The sequence below is a fragment of the Erythrolamprus reginae genome, chromosome 11, assembly GCF_031021105.1.
Source record: "Erythrolamprus reginae isolate rEryReg1 chromosome 11, rEryReg1.hap1, whole genome shotgun sequence".
Taxonomy (NCBI): Eukaryota; Metazoa; Chordata; class Lepidosauria; order Squamata; family Dipsadidae; genus Erythrolamprus; species Erythrolamprus reginae.
Window position 1 is genome coordinate 37,104,466 of NC_091960.1, and position 23,238 is coordinate 37,127,703.

Here is a 23,238-nt window from a genome sequence, read left to right on the forward strand (position 1 = left end):
TGATTATAAAAAAATACTGATCCAGAAGTATAGCAGTGATTGACATGCCAGCAGCATCCATGAAAGTCTTGGTGGGATAAACATGGTACCTCTGTGTAGGACAACCAGGAAGACTTTGTGCAAAAGATTTAATGAGCACAAGTTTGAAATTTTATTTATTTATTTATTTATTATTATTATTTATTATTATTTATTGGACTTGTATGCCGCCCCTCTCCGCAGACTTGTTTGTTTGTTTGTTTTGTCCAATAAACAAGAATACTCAATGAGGGTTATAGAGGATATAATCAGGCAGAATATATTAAAGGGGGAATAGAGGAGAAAATAAAGGAGTGAAATATAACTATGAAAGAATAGCAGAAAAAGATATAGGGATAGAAGAGAAGAGATATGAGATATAGGAGAGACAATAGGACAGGGGACCATAGGCACTCTGGTGCACTTATGTACGCCCCTTACTGACCTCTTAGGAACTTGGTGAGGTCAACCGTGGATAGTCTAAAGGTAAAGGAAAGACTTAATGATCTCAATCTATATAGTCTGGAGGACAGAAGGAAAAGGGGGGACAGGATCGAAACATTTAAATATGCCAAAGGGTTAAATAAGGTTTAGGAGGGAAGTGTTTTTAATAGGAAAGTGAACACAAGAACAAGGGGACACAATCTGAAGTTAGTTGGGGGAAAGATCAAAAGTAACATGAGAAAATATTATTTTACTGAAAGAGTAGTAGATCCTTGGAACAAACTTGCAGCAAACGTGGTAGATAAATCCACAGTAACTGAATTTAAACATGCCTGGGATAAACCTATATCCATCCTAAGACAAAATACAGGAAATAGTTTAAGGGCAGACTAGATGGACCATGAGGTCTTTTTCTGCCGTCAGACTTCTATGTTTCTAAAGTGTTGGGGGTTAGGGGATGATGCTACAGAGTCCGGTAATGAGTACCACGCTTCGACAACCCGATTACCAAAGTCGTATTTTTTACAGTCAAGTTTGGAGCGGTTAATATTAAGCTTGTATCTGTTGTGGGCTTATCAGTACTTAGTTCGATGTTGGGGTTAAGGCTGCAGACTAGCAACTGAGAGACTGCGAGTTCTAGTCCTACCTTAGGCACAAAGTCAGCCGTGTGGCTTTGGGCTAGTCCTTCCCTTTCAGTCCTTGGAAGGAGGTCAAACCTTTTGAAAAAACACTGCTAAGAAAACTGTCTTGGCTATTGCCAGCGTCAGCATTGATTAGGAGTAACAAAGAAATTGAGCGAGAGACTGTTACTCACATACCTCAAAAGGTTTGCAGCCATCTCAGAAGGTTGCAACAAGCATAATGTGTTATTAACCCATTATAATTGTTAATTGTTGAGGACCTTGTAATATGTCCCACATGTAACCAGTATTTGCATAAGCAACCTGCCTTCTCCTCCTTTACTCAGCCTCCCAATTTAGATCAGGGAGCCTTTCTGTGTATCTGATGAGGTGGGTTGCAGTTCACAAAGGCTTTTGTTATTTTATTTATTTTGTCCAATACATAATACACATTGAAGAGAAAGATATGTAGTAATATAAGTAAAGAAAAGAATAGAAGAAAAGATATAAAAGTATAGGGGAACATATTTTTGCCTTTTTTAGTAAAGCCTGTTTATCAGAAAAGATGAAAGCGATGTCTTCTACGATATCTATTGAAAATACTTAGATGGAGATTTGGAATTTTTAAGATGTAAGTGTTCTTTTGAAACTTCAACATCCAGAGCAATTATATTTCTGAACCAAATAAAAGATTTTATACTATCTATATACTACTAAAATTCTCCTATCTGTTTGCAACCTTTAATTGTGCGAAATTGAAAGACACAGGGCCGCAATTATTGAACCAAGGTATAGTAACTTAAATGGTTTCCCTTAAATGGTTTCACTTGCAGAATGCCATCATAAATGATTGGCACAAGAATAAAATGTGGGAAGTTGTGGGTTGCTTCATTGTTCCCACATTGCTGCTGCTTCACAGCTGTTGCAATGCTGCCACAGTCAGCTGTGATCATACCATCCTCACTTCCAATAGTCAATGGTGAAACCAGCGGGAAATCAAAAGTTGTTCTCCAATGCCCATTGCTGGCCATTTTATTTCTCTGTTTAATTAAGGAACAATCTCTGACCCAATAGCTTACAGATTGTCTAGTAAGATAGAATGGATTCAGAAGACGTGACCAATGCCACGGCGCCACGGAGTTTCCCCTCGCTTCAATATTTGCGCCGTTTGGAGACCTGGTTCGTTTAGAACATAGAAACATGAAACATATAACCAGGTCAGAACCACCCTGTAGGGGTGGGGAAAAAGTATATGTATTACAGTGATACCTCGTCTTACAAATGCCTCATCATACAAACTTTTTCAAGATACAAACCCGGGGTTTAAGATTTTTTTGCCTCTTTTTACAAACTATTTTCACCTTACAAACCCACCGCCGCTGCTGGGATGCCCCGCCTCCGGACTTCCGTTGCCAGCGAAGCACCTGTTTTTGCGCTGCTGGGATTCCCCTTAGGCTCCCCTCCATGGGAAACACCACCTCTGGACTTCCGTGTTTTTGTGATGCTGCAGGGGAATCCCAGCAGGGGAATCCCAGCAGCGCAAAAACGGGTGCTTCGCTGGCAACGGAAGTCCGGAAATGGGGTTTCCCAGCGAGGGGAGCCTCAGCAAAATCACAGCATTGCAAAAACACAGAAGTCCGGAGGTGGGATTTCCCATGGAGGGGAACCTCAGGGGAATCCCAGCAGCGCAAAAATGGGCGCTTCGGCTGGCAAAAGGGGTGAATTTGGGGCTTGCATACATTAATCACTTTTCCATTTATTCCTATGGGAAACATTGTTTCGTCTTACAAACTTTTCACCTTAAGAACCTCGTCCCGGAACCAACTAAGTTTGTAAGACAAGGTATCACTGTATATATATTTTGATAGCTTATTATTTTAAATATAAAATTGGTTTGGATGTACAGTGTTTGAACAACCCATTATGCTGAGACTTGACGAATTAAATCACTTGGAATAACATAGATAAAATAATGAAGACTAATATGAGAAGCATTACGACAGCTTAAGAAAATTATACAAATGAGTATTGATACTTATGGGGCATTTGGTTATGATAAAAATGAATGGTGAATAAAAAGATTAAGAAAGGTGACGAAGTGATATGGTTTAAAATTAAAAAATCAAGAGAAAGAATAACTATCTTGGTAAATTAAGCTAATTGCAGTCAATCTGGGGATTAAAAAATAATTGGTAGAGATCCCAGAAGACAAAATTAGATTTTTTAAAAAATAAAATATACCAAGAATAAAATGTCATACATAAAGAATTTATGAATGATTGATTAAAATGCGTAACTTTGTATTTCACTGTAATATTGTAATATTTGAAGGTATATTGATTTATGTATTGAGTGATGGAGGAAAAATAAAAATAACTTTTTGCAAAAAAAGAAAAGAAAAATGGATTCAGGGCAATTTCTGCTTTCAGAAGTTACAGCTAGCAGACAACTTCCACTATACCAGACACAAGGGACGTTACAGGAGAGCGGTACCATTGAAACACAAAACTTTGGCATTGATTAATGATGATCAATAATTATAAGACTGTTCTTGTTTGTGCACCTCAAGCTCCCATGAAAGTGCCTTTTTTTAAATGCGCCTGGGAGGGAAAAGACATTTTTAAAAGTATGTTTTTGTTTCTTTTCTATCCCCAACTTCTACCACAAACTAATTCAAACCTTTAAAAACTGTTATTAAAAAATTAAAACCCTTGAATTAAACTGTGATCCACGTTTCTGCTACGCTGAGATGGGGAAATGAGAACAGAAGACAGGGCCTTTTCAACAGACAGCAAGAAAGAGATCTAGCTCAGTAAATCATAAAATTTAACAGAGGAGAGAGATTCTGGTCCCATCACTCAGCCACTTTGGCCTATGGCAAGAAGTACAGACTGGATGGGAAGAGTGGGAACAGCTAAGACTAGATTCAGCGACAGCCTGATGAACCTGAGAATTATGTAGCACGAGGAGGAATTAGTTAAAGGGGAACTTGAAGTACAAGTTAATCACTCCAGGACTCTTGGAAGTGACAAAAGCTTATTGTGTGATTTAGGCACAGAATCAAGGAGGTTTATGCACTGAAAATTAAAAAAAAAACAAAGTAGAAATGTGCTAGTAAATACAGAAAGGTCAGAATAATTTCTAACAATTGAAACATACAGGAAACAGAATATCAGCCAAGAGGTTGTTTGGTCTGTTAGAAAATAATGGATTAAAACACCTGTCTGGAGAGGTGGGGGTCAACCTATTCTCCAAAGCACCAGAAGGCAAGACAAATGAATGGAAACTAATAAAGGGGAGAGGCAACCTGGAATTAAGGAGAAACTTCCTGATTGCGGGGACTATTATTATTATTATTATTGTTGTTATTATTATTGTTATTATTATTATTATTATTATTATTATTATTATTATTATTTGTTGTTGTCATTGTTGTTGGTTGTTGTTGTTATTATTATTATTATTATTATTATTATTATTATTATTATTATGTCAGTACAACACAGCAAACGAGATCACCATGCTGGATTTCATATTTCATCCCCAGTCGGGCACTTCCCAAGCACCTAGGACTGCGTTATGTAGCGGCGAATTATGTTTGCCTTTGGCAATTGACAGATGGAGATGTTGTCAATTCCGATGGTTTTCAAATGTCCGCTGAGATCCTTTGGCCCTGCGCCCAGCGTGCCAAGTACCACTGGGATCACTTTCATGGGCTTATGCCAGAGTCGTTGCAGCTCGATTTTTAGATCTTCGTATCTCACTAATTTCTCTAGCTGCTTCTCCTCAATTCTGCTGTATCCTGGGATTGCGATGTCGATGATCCATACTTTCTTTTTCTCCACGATCACAATGTCTGGTGTGTTATGCTTCAGAATTCGGTCAGTCTGAAGTCGGAAGTCCCACAGTAGTTTTGCTTGCTCATTTTCGACCACTTTTTCGGGCTTATGATCCCACCAGTTCTTTGCCACTGTTAGATGCTAGTTCTGGAACAAGTTCCAGTATTATTTATTATTATTATTATTATTATTATTATTATTATTATTATTATCATCATCATCATCATCATCATCATCATCATCGTCATCATCTTCTGGGAGGAAACAGGGTCGGAAAAGGTGGGGAGAAGCCTCTGTGGGGCCTCTCTAGGAATCTCCTGGGTGGAAACAGGGCTTCCCCCTTCTCTGTAGTTTCCCCACTCACATGCATTATTTGCTTTTACATTGATTCCTATGGGAAAAATGGCTTCTTCTTACAAACTTTTCTACTTAAGAACCTGGTCAACGAACCAATTCAGTTCATAAGCAGAGGTACCACTGTATTTTAATGTTGGAAGCTGCCCATAGTCATTCACTGGGCAGTAATAAACCGAACCGAACTGAACTAAACTAAGCTAAACTAAACTTTTTTATTATTATTGCACTAAGGGTTCACATATCTTCTTCTTCACATTTTTTTTTCTTCTGGAACTGCAATCGTAGCTTGGGCCTGGCTGGAGTTGCAATATCGCCCTGTCTGTCCTTGTCTTGCAGGAGGAATCTTTGAATATGCCGATGGCCCAAACGCCCAGATCATGAACGCCGAGGAACAAGCCTTCCGGTTCTCAGCCAACATCATCAACAGGAACAGGACTTTATTACCCAACACAACCTTAACCTATGATATCCAGAGGATACATTTCCACGATAGCTTTGAAGCCACGAAGAAAGGTGAGTGTGGAGGGTTGGTTTCCTTCCTCAGCTTCTGGGGGGTTTGTCCGATGAAGGGTTTGACGTAAGTGAACTGGTCTTTAATGGTCTTTTAGGTAAAAACCCACATTGATCCTCACAAATTTATTTATTTATTAGATTTGTATGCCGCCCCTCTCCGAAGACTTGGGGCAGCTAACAACAATATAAAAAGACAATGTAAACAAATCTAATATTAAAAGACAATCTAAAAAACCCCAATTTAAAGAACCGCTCATACATACTAGCATACCATGTATAAATTCTATAAGCCTAGGGGGAAGGGAAATTTCAATTCCCCCATGCCTGATGACGGAGGTGGGTTTTAAGGAGCTTGCGAAAGGCAAGGAGGGTGGGGGCAACCCTGATATCTGGGGGGAGCTGGTTCCAGAGGGTCGGGGCCGTCACAGGGAAGGCTCTTCTCCTGGGTCCAGCCAAACGACATTGTTTAGTTGACGGGACCCGGAGAAGGCCAACTCTGTGGGACCTAACCGGTCGCTGGGATTCGTGCGGCAGAAGGCGGTCCCGGAGATATTCTGGTCCGATGCCATGAAGGGCTTTATAGGTCAAGACCAACACTTTGAATTGTGACCGGAAATTGATCGGTAACCAATGCAGACTGCAGAGTGTTGGTGTAACATGGGCATACCTTGTGAGGCCCATGATTGCTCTCGCAGCTGCATTCTGTGCGATCTGAAGCTTCCGAACACTTTTCAGAGGTAGCCCCATGTAGAGAGTGTTACAGTAGTTGAACCTCGAGGTGATGAGGGCATGAGTGACTGTGAGCAGTGACTCCCGGTCCAGATGGGGCCGCAACTGGTGCACCAGGCGAACCTGGGCAAACGCCCCCCTCGCCACAGCCGAAAGATGTTTCTCTAATGTGAGCTGTGGATCGAGGAGGACGCCCAAGTTGCGGACCCTCTCTGAGTGGGTCAGTGATTCCCCCCCCCAGGGTTATGGACGGACAGATGGAATTGTCCTTGGGAGGCAGAACCTCCTTGCAAATAATTCTTGCAAAATTATTTTCAATCTTTCAGCTGAAATCATAGTGAACGTCTTATAGTCGTTATTCAGTAGCAGTATTATTCTATAGTTTCTTGTTAAAAGTTGAGTTTTATACCTCTTTAGGTATTAGTGCTATATTACCTTCTTGCTAACTGTCTGGTATCTTTTCTCTTTATAAGATAGAATTCATCGTGTTTTGTGGAGATTATAAAATTATAAAAGTTCATCCTCAGAGCATTTATAGTAAATAGTCTTGTACTTCCTGGCCTTTTACAGCTTCAGAATTTTCCCTTCTATAGGTCCATTTATACATTGTCTTTCTTCGTCTATAATCCTTGATAAAGTTTGTTTCTTTAGATCATGTATTTTCTCTGTGTACTTTTCTTTATGCAAATTAAAATAATATTGATAAAATATTTATATATTTTTATCCAAAGTAGTTTGTATTTCCTCTCTTCTTTTTGAGTTCACTATTATATAAATAAAATAACCTGATAAAAGCTTTTTTTGCATCCCAAACCATTCTTAAAACAGTGTTTTTGCCTAAATTACCTTTAAAAAATATTTTAATTTACATTCCTCCACTTCTGCTTTGTGTAACAGCCTTTCATTTAATCTCTATCTAAAGGAATTGGATTTCTTTTTATAAACACAATTTACAGAAGTAGAAACCTTAGTAAACATGTTCTTTGAAATGCAAATCATATCTATTCTTAAAAAGGATCTGTGTCCTTTTAGGAAGTAGGTCTACTCTCCTGAGTTGCCATTTTTCTGTCTCCAAATATCAACCAGCCCATTTTTTAAAAAAGTTGGCAATTTGTCTAGAACGATTTTACTCTTTTTTTCTCAGAAATTCTCCAGTATTTCTCAACTTGGGCTATTTTAAGATGTGTGTGGACTTCAACCCCCAGAATTCTCAGCAAAGCAAAGAATTCTGGGAGTTGAAATTACATATCATAAAGTGGCCCAGGTTTAGAAACACTGTTCTATTCAGTTATGGGAAATTACTCAGTCCCAATCCCCTGTCAACACTAATGCCAGTTCTGGTCTTAGTAGGCCTGATATAGTTCTCATCTTCAAGAAAGAGGAGAAAACAGACCCAATACCTAAACTGTCTTGTACAGTGTTCCCTCGCTTTTCGCGGGGGATGCGTTCCGAGACCGCCTGCGAAAGTTGAATTTCCGCGAAGTAGAGATGCGGAAGTAAATACACTATTTTTGGCTATGAACAGTATCACAAGCCTTCCCTTCACACTTTAAACCCCTAAATTACAATTTCCCATCCCCTTAGCAACCATTTAGATTACTACTTACCATGTTTGTTTAGTAAAGTTTATTTTAAAAAATATTTATTAAAGGCGGACGAAAGTTTGGCGATGACACATGACGTCATTGGGTGAGAAAAACCGTGGTATAGGAGAAAAAACAGTGAAGTATTTTTTAATTAATATTTTTGAAAAACCGTGGTATAGACTTTTCGCGAAGTTCGAACCCGCGAAAATCGAGGGAACACTGTATATCGTTCAGGGGGTGTTTTTTTTGTTGCTTCTGCTAAAATAATTTTTTCATCCAAATTTTTAAAATGAAATGTTTTATATCATTTTTCTAATATGTTGAAAACATATTGTAGCCAGATTGAATCTTCCTTCATTTTTTTAAAAAAATAATGGAATATTTTGAAGAGCATTTGCTCCATTTATATTCATGTTAAGACATTTGTAATCCATAATCAAGCCATTTATTTTAAAAAATCAATGCTAGTAATAGCCTGTATCATCCCTTTCAGTTTCTTTCTCTGATGGATTTTTTTGTGTCGTATCCTCTGAGTGCTCCATTTGCATCTCCTTCAATTGAATAAAATTATCACATCATCTGGACAGAATTCAGCCTAAACCTCTGTTGTTTAAACATAACAATCACACTAAGATTATAATAGGAATTCCTTTAAGAACAATAATTTTTGAATTATCAATTTCAATCATAAAAATCCTGCTGTAAAATCTGATCCCTTGTCATATTTCCTTTATTTTTTATTTTTAAATTAAATTTCATAATATAAAATACAAATGAAAATAAATAGGAAAATGAGGAAGAAAAATAGCAAAGTGTAGCAAAAAACCCACCCCTTTGAACAATTCTTGTTTTTTCAAACCTTAAATTTATTCTATAAACAATGTCATTTGGCGGGACCCAGGGGAAGAGCCTTCTCTGTGGTGGCCCCGGCCCTCTGGAACCAACTCCCCCCAGAGATCAGAATTGCCCCCACCCTCCTTGCCTTTCGTAAACTTCTCAAAACCCACCTCTGCCGTCAGGGGAAACTAAACATCTCCCCCTGGGCACGTTGAAGTTATATATGGTATGCCTGTATGTGTGTATGTTAGTATTGGGGATTTTCTTAAACTTATAATATTTTAATTAATTGGATTGTATTGGATTGTTTTTCACTTGTTGTGAGCCGCCCCGAGTCTTCGGAGAGGGGCGGCATACAAATCCAAATAATAAATAAATTGAAATATCTTCCCCAGGCCTATATAATTTATGTATGGTATGTTGTGTGCATGTTTTTTTAAATTATGGGTTTTTAACTTCGTATTATTAGATTTGTATTGTACATTGTTTCTATCACTGCTGTGAGCCGCCCCGAGTCTACGGAGAGGGGCGGCATACAAATTTAATAAATACATAAATAAATAAATAAATTTCTGCCTCTGTATCCTACTTCCCAGTCCCCGCAAATTGTCAAGGCTTTAATAATCTTTTCTCTAATATCCTCATCAGAAATATCAATGTCTCTTTTTTAAAAAAATTATTAAATTTTTAAATTGATTTTTTAAAATTTAAACACACACACAACATAATATACGTGCTCTGTGAGTAGTGCCCAACATTTACACCCCACCACCAGAGCCAGGGGTGTTTCTTGTATATACCATTTTAACCGAAGAGCAAAATATCTATTTTACATATTATAGAGTGATTCCAATGTATTCCTTGTAGCTTGGTCTCGGATTCTACTCACCATATATCGTTTTACCTTGTCCCATCGTCCCACCAGTTGTCACAAAGCAGTTTCATTAACCGAATTCATCCTTTTATCTATAATCTCAAATTGAATGTGATCCACCATGTACCGGTACCAATTTTGCATTGTCCATTTTGTCGCATCTTTCCAACCCAAGACTATGACCGCCTGAGCACTTTCTATCGCTGCTTGTTTTATTCCTCTAAATTCTCCCATCGCATTGCTTTCAACTCATACTGCCATTTCCTTAGTCATTATCCATCGTATATTTAACATCCTATTAATATCCTCTTGCACTTTTTGCCAAAAGTTCTGCGCTACTGGGCATTCCCAAAGCATATGCATGAACAAGAAACATCGACATCTCAAGCAAAATCCCTTCACGTTCAATTCCAGGGGTGCCAAATTCTTTGTCTTTCCAATCTCAGCCTATTGCTTCCATCTTACTCAGTATAATTCCCTTTGTCATTATTTTGTTTTATCTCACCAGAGGTTTGTTGTACAGAGTTTTCCACCTTATTAACTTCTAGTTCTATTTCATCTTTCATCTTTACAAGTCTTTCAGCCATTCTTAAAAAAAAAAAAAGCCTGTCAGTTTGGTATCACGTGCTTCTAATTACAGTATTTCTCATTTTCTCAAATATATTCTGCAGAAATTCTGTTGTAATTCCTTTCTGCACGTTGCTCTAACAATTCCATCCTCCCTCCATTCTTGCAGTTTTTCAAGTACTGTAGTTGCCATTATGAAAGAATCTCACTCAAGTGAAAAGGTAAAAGCAATCACCTCCCCCCTTTTCTTTTTTTCCTTCCTTCCCATTTTGGGGGGGTCTTCTTTTGCCTTTAATACTTTTGTCTTCAAGGGCACTTCAAAGTTGCAATCAATATCACACTCCAACATCTCCATAGTTACCCTAATCAACACCCTACTCTGGCTTATATTATGCCTTTGTTTTGTATAATTCCTCAACTGTCTGTACTCTTTGACAATAAATAAAAAGCATTTCCATGAAGACCCAGTTCTTCTGCCTAATTTAATTTAGTATAATTTGGTCTAAAGCAGTTTCACTAAAAACAGTCTTTCAAAATAATTGTCCCCTTTAACTGTCAAAATCTTTCTTACTTTAATTCTTTTTTATGCTTTTTGTCAGAAAACCTGTAAGTCATTTATTTTTTCATTTATTGCTTTGTAATAAAAACAAAACAAAACTCACCAAGTGAAATATTTTCCTGTCACCCCAAAAATCTATTCCATTGCTAATTGTTCTCAATATGAGAAAATATTCCATTATTTCTAGATTAGATCTCTCTTTTATAATCTTCCACCCATTACTCCTTGTACTGCAGTTTGGTTCTTTGGAAAATAAGTTGACGTGACAACCCCTCAAGTACTGGAAGATACCTATCATGTCCTTCCTGATCCTTCTCCTTTTATCTTCTCCAGTTCACCACGATCCTCAACGAAAGCCAGAAGCCAGTATTTTCTGTTGTTTCTGTGCATTGCAAAATTGACATTAATCTGTACAGATTAATTCTGTTACTGTATTTGAGCTTCATGTTATGGCAAAAATCATTTCCTACGTGTACTTGTGGAAAGACAGTTCTTCATTGTCTCACCTCTGCATAGAAATACACATAGCATTACTTATTCAGTGTCTACTATCTCTCTCTCTCTCTTTCTCTCACCTTCCCTCCATCTCCATCATGGTCTTTTCTTTCTATAGTCTGTCCTATCCAATTGTCAAAATCATTATTGTTTTATAGAACCAGCTTCCTGTATTCTGTAATAAATGTACAGACTGGAAGCTGTTGTTTGCTTTGCTCTGATCAAACAAGTCAATTTGACCATCTCAGAAAGTTCTATCATTTTCACCAACTGTTTCTCCATTGTAGTATTGCAGATCTTTCAATCTTCACACGTACAATAAGCTCACTGCAGTTATAATTTATAAAAACAATGTCTCATTTTTTCCAACTATTTATCCAATAGTCCCAGAAGGAAAAGTTCTGGTTTCAGTTGTATATTAATCTTTATAAACCTCTGAAGCAGTGTATGCATTTAGAGCAGTTCTGGGATTCAACCGACTCACATCGGTTTGGCAGAACCAATACTTAGTTTTTTTGTTGAGTTCAGCAAATCAGCTCTGAAATGACCACACTAGCATGCATTCATGTGCCTCCAACCTTAGGGTAGCCTATGTGGACATAAAGTTTATATAGATCAGTTGCCACAACTTCAGTTCTCTGCTCAAGTTAACATTTGCGTTAGCAATGCAAAAAGGACATTGAAACTGTAGATAGAGAAAGTACAGAAAAGAGCAACCAGAATGATAAGGGACTGGAAACCAAGACATACAAAGAGAGATTTATTTATTTTTTTCGATTTTTATGCCACCCTTCTCCTTAGACTCAGGGCGGCTTACAACATGTTAGCAAGAGCACTTTTTAACAGAGCCAGCATATTGCCCCCACAATCCGGGTCCTCATTTTACCCACCTCGGAAGGATGGAAGGCTGAGTCCACCTTGAGCCGGTGATGAGTTTTGAACTGCTGACCTACAGATCTACAGTCAGCTTCAGTGGGCTGCAATACAGCACTCTACCTGCTGCGCCACCCCAGCTCTGGAACTGGGCATGGATAGTCTAGCGAAATGAGGGCCAGAGGGGACATGATAGCGGTATACAGATATTTGAGGGGTTGCCACAGAGAGGAGGGGGTCACACTATTTTCCAGGGCACCAGAGGGCCAGACCAGGAGCAATGGACGGAAACTGACCAAGGAGAGATTCAACCTGGAAATAAGGAAGAACTTTCTGATGGTCAGAGCGATCCACCAGTGGAACAGCCTGCCAGTGGAGGTTGTGAACTCCCCATCACTTAACACAATCAAAAGAAAATTGGATTGCCATCTAGTTGGGGTGTTGTAGGGTATCCTGCTTGAGCAGAGGGTTGGACTTGATAACCTTTCAAAACTCTAATGATAGATAGATAGATAGGTAGGTAGGTAGGTAGGTAGATAGGTAGATAGGTAGGTAGATAGAGGTACATAGATAGATAGATAGATAGATAGATAGATAGATAGATAGATAGATAGATAGATGATAGGTGGATAGGTGGATAGGTGGACAGGTGGACAGGTGGACAGGTAGGTAGATAGGTAGATAGAGGTAGACAGATAGATAGGTAGGTAGGTAGATAGATAGATAGAGATAGATAGATAGATAGGTGGGTAGGTGGGTAGGTGGGTAGGTGGGTAGGTGGGTAGGTGGGTAGGTGGGTAGGTAGGTAGATAGATAGATAGATAGATAGATAGATAGATAGATAGATAGATAGATAGATAGATAGATAGATAGATAGATGCTGTGAGTTTCAATGGAGACATTTGATTTAAGGATGTTGTACAAATCTACGGAGAGGGGTGGCATACAAATCTAATAAATAATAATAATAATAATGTTCAAAATCAGTCGCAAAAACAGGTCCATGATATGACACACTTAGACGTGGACTGGAATCTATATTTCAGTCCATATGTACAAATGCGATATCATGGATATGTTGCCGTTCCATTGTTCCTCCTCAGCCCCTTCTCTGGCCCTTCTGCAGGCCCTCAGTGTATAAACAGCTTAGAGGGAACTATGCCTTGGAAGGATGGAAGGCTGAGTCAACTTTGAGCCTACTGGGATTTGATCTGCCAAACCGTTGGCAGCCACTGCAGAAGTGGCTTGCAGCAATGCGCTCTAACCACTGTGCCACCGAGGCACTTTTCCTCCAGCCCATTCCTAAAGGCCAAAGTGTCCTTTTCTGTAGGGTTTGTCAAATCATCTTCCTTCAGAAATCTCTTTCCTCCAGTCTTGTAGTATTCCGGAAACATCTCAGTGTCACAAATCATTTTGCTGAAGGGTGTGCATGCTCGGTGTGTCACAATCCTGGAAAGCCCGAGGGGGATAGCAAATATAGAGCACTGGGCTACAACTCTGAAGATACACAACTCTTCCGATCTGCCTTTAATAGCTGGGAATGGAAATTCCACATATCTCAATCGTAACTCAACCCAAAGCCAGACCCAGCATCTATGTTCTCTTTATGATATTTGTAAAATGCTGGCTGTAATAGAGACTTTTGTGAATAGAGTTTCTTTTATGTACACTGAGAGCAGTGATTTTCAACCTTTTTTGAGCCATGGCACATTTTTTACATTTACAAAACCCTGGGGCACATTGAGTGGGGAGGGGGGGGACTAAAAAAAGTTTGGACAAAAAAAATTCTCTCTCTTCCTCCCTTTCACTCTATTTCTCTTTCCCTCCCTCTTTCTCCTCCTTCTTTTTTCTCTCTCTCCATCCCTCTTTCTTTCTCTCTTCCTTCCTTCCTCTCTTTTTTGTTCTCTTTCTCCCTCCCTTCCTCCCTCTATGTCTTTCTCTCTCCCACCATCCCTCCCTCTCTCTCTCTCTTTCTCTTTCTTTCTCTCTCTCTCTTGCTTTCTTTCTCTCTCTTGTTCTCTTTCTCTCTTTTGCTTTCTTTCTCTCTCTCTCTTTCTTTCTCTCTCTTGTTTTCTTCCTTTCTCTCTCTCTCTTTCTTTCTTTCTCTCTCCCTCTCTCTCTTTCTTTCTCTCTCTCTGAGCTTCGCGGCACACCTGACCATGTCTCACGGCACACTTGTGTGCCGCGGCACACTGGTTGAAAAACACTGAGTTAAATGATGCATGAGCAGTTACCAGAATGGCTAAGCTTATGGCCATTTAACCATTGGACAGCACTGCCCTCAAGAAGATGTAATTCTTGTAGGGACCCAGGAAGCTTTCAGAGGGAGCATAGGACCAATTTGCTATGGGGCTGTGCCTTTTTCACAACAAGCAGGGTCACAGATGGCTTAGCCTGTTGTTGTTGTTTAACCACCTTCGTATTGTGTGGTTCCTGCCGACTGCACCATTCACACACCACTGAGAAACTGTGACCAGCACTGGTAATGGATGAAAACGCAGCCACAGGGTACAAGTCACTAGGGAAAATGAAAAGTTAAAGTAAGAATAGAAAGATAATGGGTACAGAACCACAGAAAGCCGTATCGTGCTTAGTCCTAAAGAGCTATTATTATTATTATTATTATTATTATTATTATTATTATTATTACTATTAGTCTATGTAGAGGGGAGGCATACAAATCTAACAAATAATAATAATAATATTACTATTACTACTATTACTACTATTATTACTATTACTATTATTATTATTATTATTATTATTATTATTATTATTATTATTATTATTATTATTTAGATTTGTATGCCGCCCTTCTCCAAAAACTCGGGGTGGCTCACAATATACAATACAAAACAGTGCGTATACAAATCTAAATAAATAAAAACTACAAACTAAAATCCCACTATATTAAAAACAGTCAACCAACTCAGTCACAACCCCACATCATATTTAGTAGCCGTGGGGGCTTGATCAACATATGTGAATCTTGAGACTCTTGTGGAAGGCGAGGAGGGTGGGGACAGTACAAATCTGGGGGGAGCTGATTCCAGAGGGCCGGGGCCGCCACAGAGAAGGCTCTTCCCCTAGGCCCCGCCAGATGACATTGTCTGCTCGACGGGACCTGGAGAAGGCCAACTCTGTGGGACATAACCGGTGGCTGGGATTCATGCGGCAGAAGGCGGTCCCGTAAGTAATCTGGTCCGATGCCATGTAGGGCTTTATAGGTCATCATCACCAACACTTTGAATTGTGTCCGGAAACCAATGGGCAACCAATGCAGTCCGCAAAGTGTTGACGAAACATGGGCGTATCTAGGAAGACCCATGACTGCTCGCGTGGCTGCATTTTGCACGAGCTGCAGTTTCCAGTGGTTAAACAACACAGCTAAATGAACTTTACAATTATTTGCTGGTGAGACAGAGTAACACCTGGGAGACTCCTGAGCGGGTTATTCAGCCACACCAGGGCTTCTGTAAGTCACACCTGATATCCTCCCGAGTAAGTCTGGCTAACGGTCTGGATCCTTTTCTTCCCAGCCTGTGACCAGCTTGCCCTGGGCGTTGTAGCCATTTTCGGGCCTTCTCAGGGCTCGTGCACCAACGCGGTCCAGTCCATCTGCAACGCGCTGGAGGTGCCTCACATACAGCTGCGGTGGAAGCATCACCCGTTGGACAATAAGGACACCTTCTATGTCAACCTCTACCCGGATTATGCCTCTCTCAGCCATGCCATCTTGGACCTCGTGCAGTACCTGAAGTGGAGGTCAGCCACTGTGGTGTACGATGACAGCACAGGTAAGTTGCACCGGGGGGGGGGGGGGGGGTCCCTGTCAAAAATGGCTCCATTGGCTCTATTCCCTGAGCCCCAGGGAAAACATGGAGGGTGGCTACCAAGGAACAAGTGTTACAGTTGCCCACATTCAGGAGAGGTCAGTGATGGGTGCTGAAAGAGCTTGCATGCACACTATTGCGCAAGCCTATCTCCCAACTTCTGGTGGGCCCAGTAGGCTCATGTTTTGCCCTCCCCAGGCTCCAAAGGTTTCTCTGGAACTGGGGGAGGGTAAAAACTCCCTCCCTCATCCCCCCAGAGCCTCCCTGGAAGCCAAAAACGCCCTCCCAGGGCCTCTGTGCGAGCCAAAAATCAGCTGGCTGGCACACACATGCATGTTGGAGCTGAGCTCGGGCAGTGGCCCATGTGCCAGCAGATATGACCCAGTAGGCTTGTGTTTCACCCTCCCCAGGCTCCAAAGGCTTCCCTTGAGCCGGTGGAGGGTAAAAATGTCTTTCATTATCTCTCTGGAGGCTCTCTGGAAGCCAAAAATGTCCATCAAGGAGATTCCTATGCCAACAGCGTGCATACATTTTCTGGAGGAGATGTCAAAGGATTGCTTCTGGCACCAGATGCCACTTAATGGCACTTGTTCTTCTCAGCTTCCATTTCCTTAGCTTAGACTTTCGGCTGCTGGTGCTGCTGTCACTCGTAATTGCAAAATCTGTTCACCTATGTCGATTCAGCGAGACTTTGGGTGGGCCAGGTGTTTTCCTGAATTGTTTTGGGATAACACAATAGCGTAATTGCAATCACAGATTGTTCTCCTGTACAGTGGAATAAATTTTCCCTAATGAGCCTTTGTCTGAACATCCGGATACATTTGACATTGGGAAGGCGGCTTTCTACGGCCCTGCATGATTCAGAGGTCTCGATTCACCCACCTGGATCAGCCCATAACGCACCGGGGATTTTCCAGTCCTCTTGTGACCCTGCACTGCCGCGTCCTCTCTTGGCAGGCAGCGGCATGGGTCAGAATGGCCGCACAGTTTTGTGTTGATCCTCTTTTGTGTCGATCCTTGTCTTCCCCAAGGCCTTATCCGGCTGCAGGAGTTGATTATGGCTCCATCCAGATACAACATCCGCTTGAAAATCCGCCAGTTGCCCCTGGACACCGAAGATTCCCGGCCGCTGCTCAAGGAGATGAAACGAGGAAGAGAATTTCGGATCATCTTCGACTGCACCCACACCATGGCTGTGCAGATCCTGAAGCAGGTAGGTTGTGTGTAGGTGTATTACAAGGCCTAGCAGTGCTGATAGGATAGAATAGGATAGGATAGAATAGAATTTTATTGGCCAAGTGTGATTGGACACACAAGGAATTTGTCTTTAGTGCAGATGCTCTCAGTGGACATAAAAGAAAAAGAGACATTTGTCAAGAATCATGTGGTACAACACTTAATGATTGTCATAGGGGTCAAATAAGCAATGAAGAAGCAATCAATAGTAATAAAAATCTTAGGATACAAGCAACAAGTTACAGTCATACAGTCAACATGGGAGGAAATGGGTGATAGGAATGATGAGAAAAACTAGTAGAATAGAAGTGCAGATTTAGTAAAAAGTCTGACAGTGTTGAGGGAATTATTTGTTTAGCAGAGTGATGGCGTTCGGGAAAAAACTGTTCTTGTGTTTGATGGTGCTTTTCATATCTCTGCTCAGTGATGAAGCCCATGTTTGTGACTGCAGTTCAATCTTTGAGTTGCTAGTTATCTTCGGGACCATTTTCTGCCTCATGTATCTCAGCGGCCAGCTAGGTCCCACAGAGTCGGCCTTCTCCAGATCCCATCGACCAGACAATATCGACTGGCGGGGCCTAGGGGAACAGCCTTCTTTGTGGTGGCCCCAGCCCTCTGGAACGAACTCTCTCCAGAGATACGTACTGCCCCCTCCCTCCTAGTCTTTTGTAAAACCTACCTTTGCTGGCGGGCCCAGGATTGTAAGTCTAGTTTCATAGGGTATTCTGTTACGGGAGGAGGAATGCAGGGCTCTTCTGGTGAAGTATCTCTGGACATTTTCGAGGGTGTTAACGTCCGAGATGCGGTCAACTTCCAGATACCTCTGAGACTGAGAATCTTCATTGGCATTTCTAACTAGAGTTTCCTCACTTTGATGAAGACGCAACTTAGGATTATTTCTTAAATAGCTGTATAGTACATGGCAAGCCAGTACTCCAACCACCCTATGTCATGGTGTTTGCCATAAACTTTGGCCTTTTGGTCCAGTTTGGCTCTTAGAAGAAACATAGAAACATAGAAGATTGATGGCAGAAAAAGACCTCATGGTCCATCTAGTCTGCCCTTATACTATTTCCTGTGTTTTATCTTAGGATGGATATATATTTATCCCAGGCATGTTTAAATTCAGTTACTGTTCCAAGCATCTACTACTCTTTCAGTAAAATAATATTTTCTCATGTTGCTTTTGATCTTTCCCCCAACTGACCTCAGATTGTGTCCCCTTGTTCTTGTGTTCACTTTCCTATTACAAACTCTTCCCTCCTGGACCTTATTTAACCCTTTGACATATTTAAATGTTTCGATCCTGTCCCCCCTTTCCCTTCTGTCCTCCAGACTCTACAGATGGAGTTCCAGAAGTCTTTCCTGATACTTTTTATGCTTAAGACCTTCCACCATTCTTGTAGCCAGTCTTTGGACCCGTTCAATTTTGTCAATATCTTTTTGTAGGTGAGGTCTCCAGAACTGGACACAGTATTATTCCAAATGTGGTCTCAAGATGGCAGCTATCATGGTGCAATCAAACCTCCAAGAGATGTTTTGTATTGCAAGAAGGGTCCTCAGGCCTAACAAGCCTGATCCTCCTAGCAAAGGGGATGATCTTAGCTTCTAGGAGCTGCTTGTCCATTCAGTCAAGTGGTCTTTCTGATCAGGCCTTGGGTGCCTCTTCCTCTAGGTCCAATTTCATAGATGGTCTTTTAACCTCCTTCTCTCTGCATTTTCCCAGGCCATGGCGATGGGGATGATGACAGAATACTACCACTTCATCTTCACCACACTGGTAACGTATCATATTTATCAGCCTTGCCTTACACAAGCTGAGTCTGACCATTCTTAGTCTCTAATCAGGGCCAGAAAGGAGAAGATGTTCTTGAGAGACAAAGAAATGAGGATGGTGCATACAGTATTTTTGTGAGTGTGCTGCAATGGATCTTCGGTTCAGATCTAATCTGCCAAACAGAATAAACTGTTAAATATTGAATGTACTATCCATGGATAAGCCAAACCAATTTTGGGGATGCATTTTTGAGCTTACAATTCTTAGCTTATGTGTGCATATACACTGTACAGTGTTCCCTCGATTTTCGTGGGGATGTGTTCCGAGATCGCCCGCGAAAGTCGAATTTCCGTGAAGTAGAGATGCGGAAGTAAATACACTATTTTTGGCTATGAACAGTATCACAAGCCTTCCCTTAACACTTTAAACCCCTAAATTGCAATTTCCCATTCCCTTAGCAACCATTTAGATTATTACTCACCATGTTTATTTATTAAAGTTTATTTAAAAAAATATTTATTTAAGGTGGATGAAAGTTTGGTGATGACATATGACGTTATTGGGTGGGAAAAACCGTGGTATAGGGGAAAAAACCGTGAAGTATTTTTTAATTAATTTTTTTGAAAAACCGTGGTATAGACTTTTCGCGAGGTTCGAACCCGCGAAAATCAAGGGAACGCTGTATAGGGGGGAAAAAAAGAAATGTAGATTATATTCCCCATCAGAACTCCAATATAAATTGGTGTGAATTTTAGTCCTTGGCTTATGACTACAATTAGGTCCACAATTTCAGTCACTGAGCAGGTATGGCTCCACGTGCCACCTGTGGCACCCGTGCCCTAGGTTCACCATCACTGGTTTGCAGCATTGCTTGTACACTGCAGTCTTCAAAACCCTAGAGAAGATCAAGAAGGGGACTTTTGGTGGGTCATGCCTTGGCTTTGCCAGTTGAGAGGTCTGTGGGTAGACTCTGGGCAAGATGGATTCCACCAAGTGGAGATGGACCAATTCTTGCCGATTTATTGAGCTCAAAGCAGCAGAAGAGCAATTCTTTTATTTTTGGTGCCAGAAATGAGGGCATAGTAAGGTCCATAGGCTGTTGCAATGTATTGGTGTGTCTCGGTATAGCTAGGCTATGAGACCTTCGACATACACCGAGCAGAGACTAAAAAGAGTGTGGATGTGTGTGTGTTATAGCCAATAATGACACAGGCTTAGTTATGTGATTAATTTACATATATACATAAAACAGAAACAATCCATAAACTGCACATAGCAAGCACTAAGCAATACACACTCCCCTCTCAAGGTAAAGGCAAAAGTGAATGAGCAATTGAGCATCATTGTAGGAGAGAGTACTAGCGCCCTCTTACGGTGAACCAGCCAAAACTCTTAAAGTGATATTACTACTTAAATACAAGAAACTACAATAGGCAGTTTAACATGGCAATCCCAAACAACCATGTACCATGTACTAACACAATGCAAGCCCTGCTCTTTGGTAGTTGATTTGATGTCAGTTTAATAGTGGCAGAGTTTGCATCTCCATGTCAGGATGCCTTCAATTACCCTGTAGATGCCTGTACTGGAACAGGTGACATTGGATCTAATCATTGTCTTCGGAACCGTTTCTCCAAGTCCGTCCTGTTGCTGACCTTTTAGCCAAACCAAAGACACCTTTTCCACTTGAAAAGCTGCCTTATTCAGACATCAAGAAGGAGAGTCCAGAATTCATCCAGCAGGGCTCAGGCTTGTGCGTCCAGTTGGACACTTCACCGGGCTTTGCAGAGAGCCTCCTAGGGAAGGGAAGCAGGCAGGCAGGGTACATTTCTATCTGAATTCTAATTGTACTGAAAATACTAGGGTTTAACCGCCTAATGAAGCATTTAACTTCTATTGATTCTTTTTAAATAAAAACTTGATGTGCATAATTATGGTTTAAGAGCAAAGGTTTCTCCCAGATTATCCTATGCGTGTATAACTATTTGTTTCTGTAGAGTTTGGGGCACAACATTGAACATCCCAAGTCAAAGCCAAAGTTTGAATTGAACCTGATGCATCTTACTTGGGATAGCCTTCAGAATGGTTTTAATTTTTCACACTCGTGCAATTCTGCATGGAGTAGAAAAAAATTACAAATCTATGATACAAATTCATTCATTCATTCATTCATTCATTCAATTTTATTTATATGCCGCTCACTCCAAACGGACTCTGAGCACCTAACTGGGACAAGACCAAGTGGCTATGGATACTTCCCCCAAAGGACTATGTCGCCTGTCCTTCCTTGTTTCTAGAGGGGGAGAGAGAAATTAGCCACAATTTGGGTATCCTAAACTCACAGCTTAGACTAGCTCAACACCTGAGGACGTTTTCCCTTCTCTTTCCAAAGCAGTCGTGACTTTTGAGACGTGACCTCTTGAAACGCCAAACATTCGGGCACTTTCTGTTACACGAACGCCTGCCATTCGAGCACCAACAATTTGGCCTCTTTGAAAGTCTGAGAAGTCTGCCATTTCTAGAAGGTTATAACCCATTTCCTTAAATTTCTGTTTAAAAAAAGGTAGTTTAAAAAAACATATCAAAGAACAGAATTAATTTTAAAAAACCACATTAAAATACGTCACCTCAGAAGAGAAGGATTTAGGGGTCGTGATTTCTAACAGTCTCAAAATGGGTGAACAGTGCGGTCAGGCGGTAGGGAAAGCAAGTAGGATGCTTGGCTGCATAGCTAGAGGTATAACAAGCAGGAAGAGGGAGATTGTGATCCCCTTATATAGAGCGCTGGTGAGACCACATTTGGAATAATACTGTGTTCAGTTCTGGAGACCTCACCTACAAAAAGATATTGACAAAATTGAACGGGTCCAAAGACGGGCTACAAGAATGGTGGAAGGTCTGAAGCATAAAACGTATCAGGAAAGACTTCATGAACTCCATCTGGATAGTCTGGAAGACAGAAGGAAAAGGGGGGACATGATCGAAACATTTAAATATGTTAAAGGGTTAAATAAGGTTCAGGAGGGAAGTGTTTTTAATAGGAAAGTGAACACAAGAACAAGGGGACACAATCTGAGGTCAGTTGGGGGAAAGATCAAAGGCAACATGAGAAAATATTATTTCACTGAAAGAGTAGTAGATCCTTGGAACAAACTTCCAGCAGACGTGGTTGGTCAATCCACAGGAACTGAATTTAAACATGCCTGGGATAAACATATGTCCATTGTAAGATAAAATACAGGAAATAGTATAAGGGCAGACTAGATGGACCATGAGGTCTTTTTCTGCCGTCAGTTTTCTATGTTTCTATGTTTCTATGTATATACCACTTCCTAGTGCTTTTACAGCCCTCTCTAAGCGGTTTACAGAATGAGCCTCTTGCCCCCCACCATCTGGGTCCTCATTTGACCCACCTTGGGAGGATGGAAGGCTGAGTCAACCTTGAGTCGGTGGTGAGATTTGAACTGCTGAAGTAGCCTGCCGGGCTGCACTCTAACCACTGCGCCATCCAGTGCAACCTTTTGGGAACTCTCAGGGGAAGAGGAACAGACTGTTTTCAGAGCTGCAAGACTTGAAGATGAACCCGAAGAGAGCCGCAGCTTTTGGTGGGCTGAGAAAGAAAAGGGCAGGATAAATAGGGTCATAAAATGCAACATGAACTTTTGGTACATGCCTTTTAATCAACCAATGTATTTAATGGCGCTAAGGTTTTAAATCATAGCAGATAAAGTGAGGAACGTGATGGGATATTTTATTACACGTAAATAAAGGATGTAATAAAAAGGTTTTTTAAATGATAATAAAAGCGAGATGCACATATGACTGTGAATTGTAACCCCCACACACACACACAAAACCCCTTGTGGTTCTCACATAACAAGGGAGCTTTCCCTGTCTGAAAAGAATAGCTTGTAATTATTAATTACTTTAATTACTGATGGTAATCAGGGTTTTGATTTTATATTTGTTTATCATATTTAAATTGGCCGCCTATCTCACAGACCATGAATCTGGGTAGTTTACCATAAAAAAACCCCCTAAAATTGCAATCTAAAAACCAATTAAAACAATAATATATGAT

General features: G+C 40.7%; 1 protein-coding gene across 1 annotated transcript in view; it reads left to right on the forward strand.

Moving 5' to 3' along the window:
- The window catches only part of GRIK3 (glutamate ionotropic receptor kainate type subunit 3), a 162,313-nt gene that overhangs the window by 83,384 nt on the left and 55,691 nt on the right, over positions 1 to 23,238 (forward strand). Inside the window, exons 2-5 of the mRNA XM_070764460.1 lie at positions 5,615 to 5,791; positions 15,851 to 16,108; positions 17,176 to 17,357; positions 19,107 to 19,160. Of these exons, the coding sequence (XP_070620561.1) occupies positions 5,615 to 5,791; positions 15,851 to 16,108; positions 17,176 to 17,357; positions 19,107 to 19,160 (671 nt within the window). The remainder of the gene's footprint in view (positions 1 to 5,614; positions 5,792 to 15,850; positions 16,109 to 17,175; positions 17,358 to 19,106; positions 19,161 to 23,238) is intronic.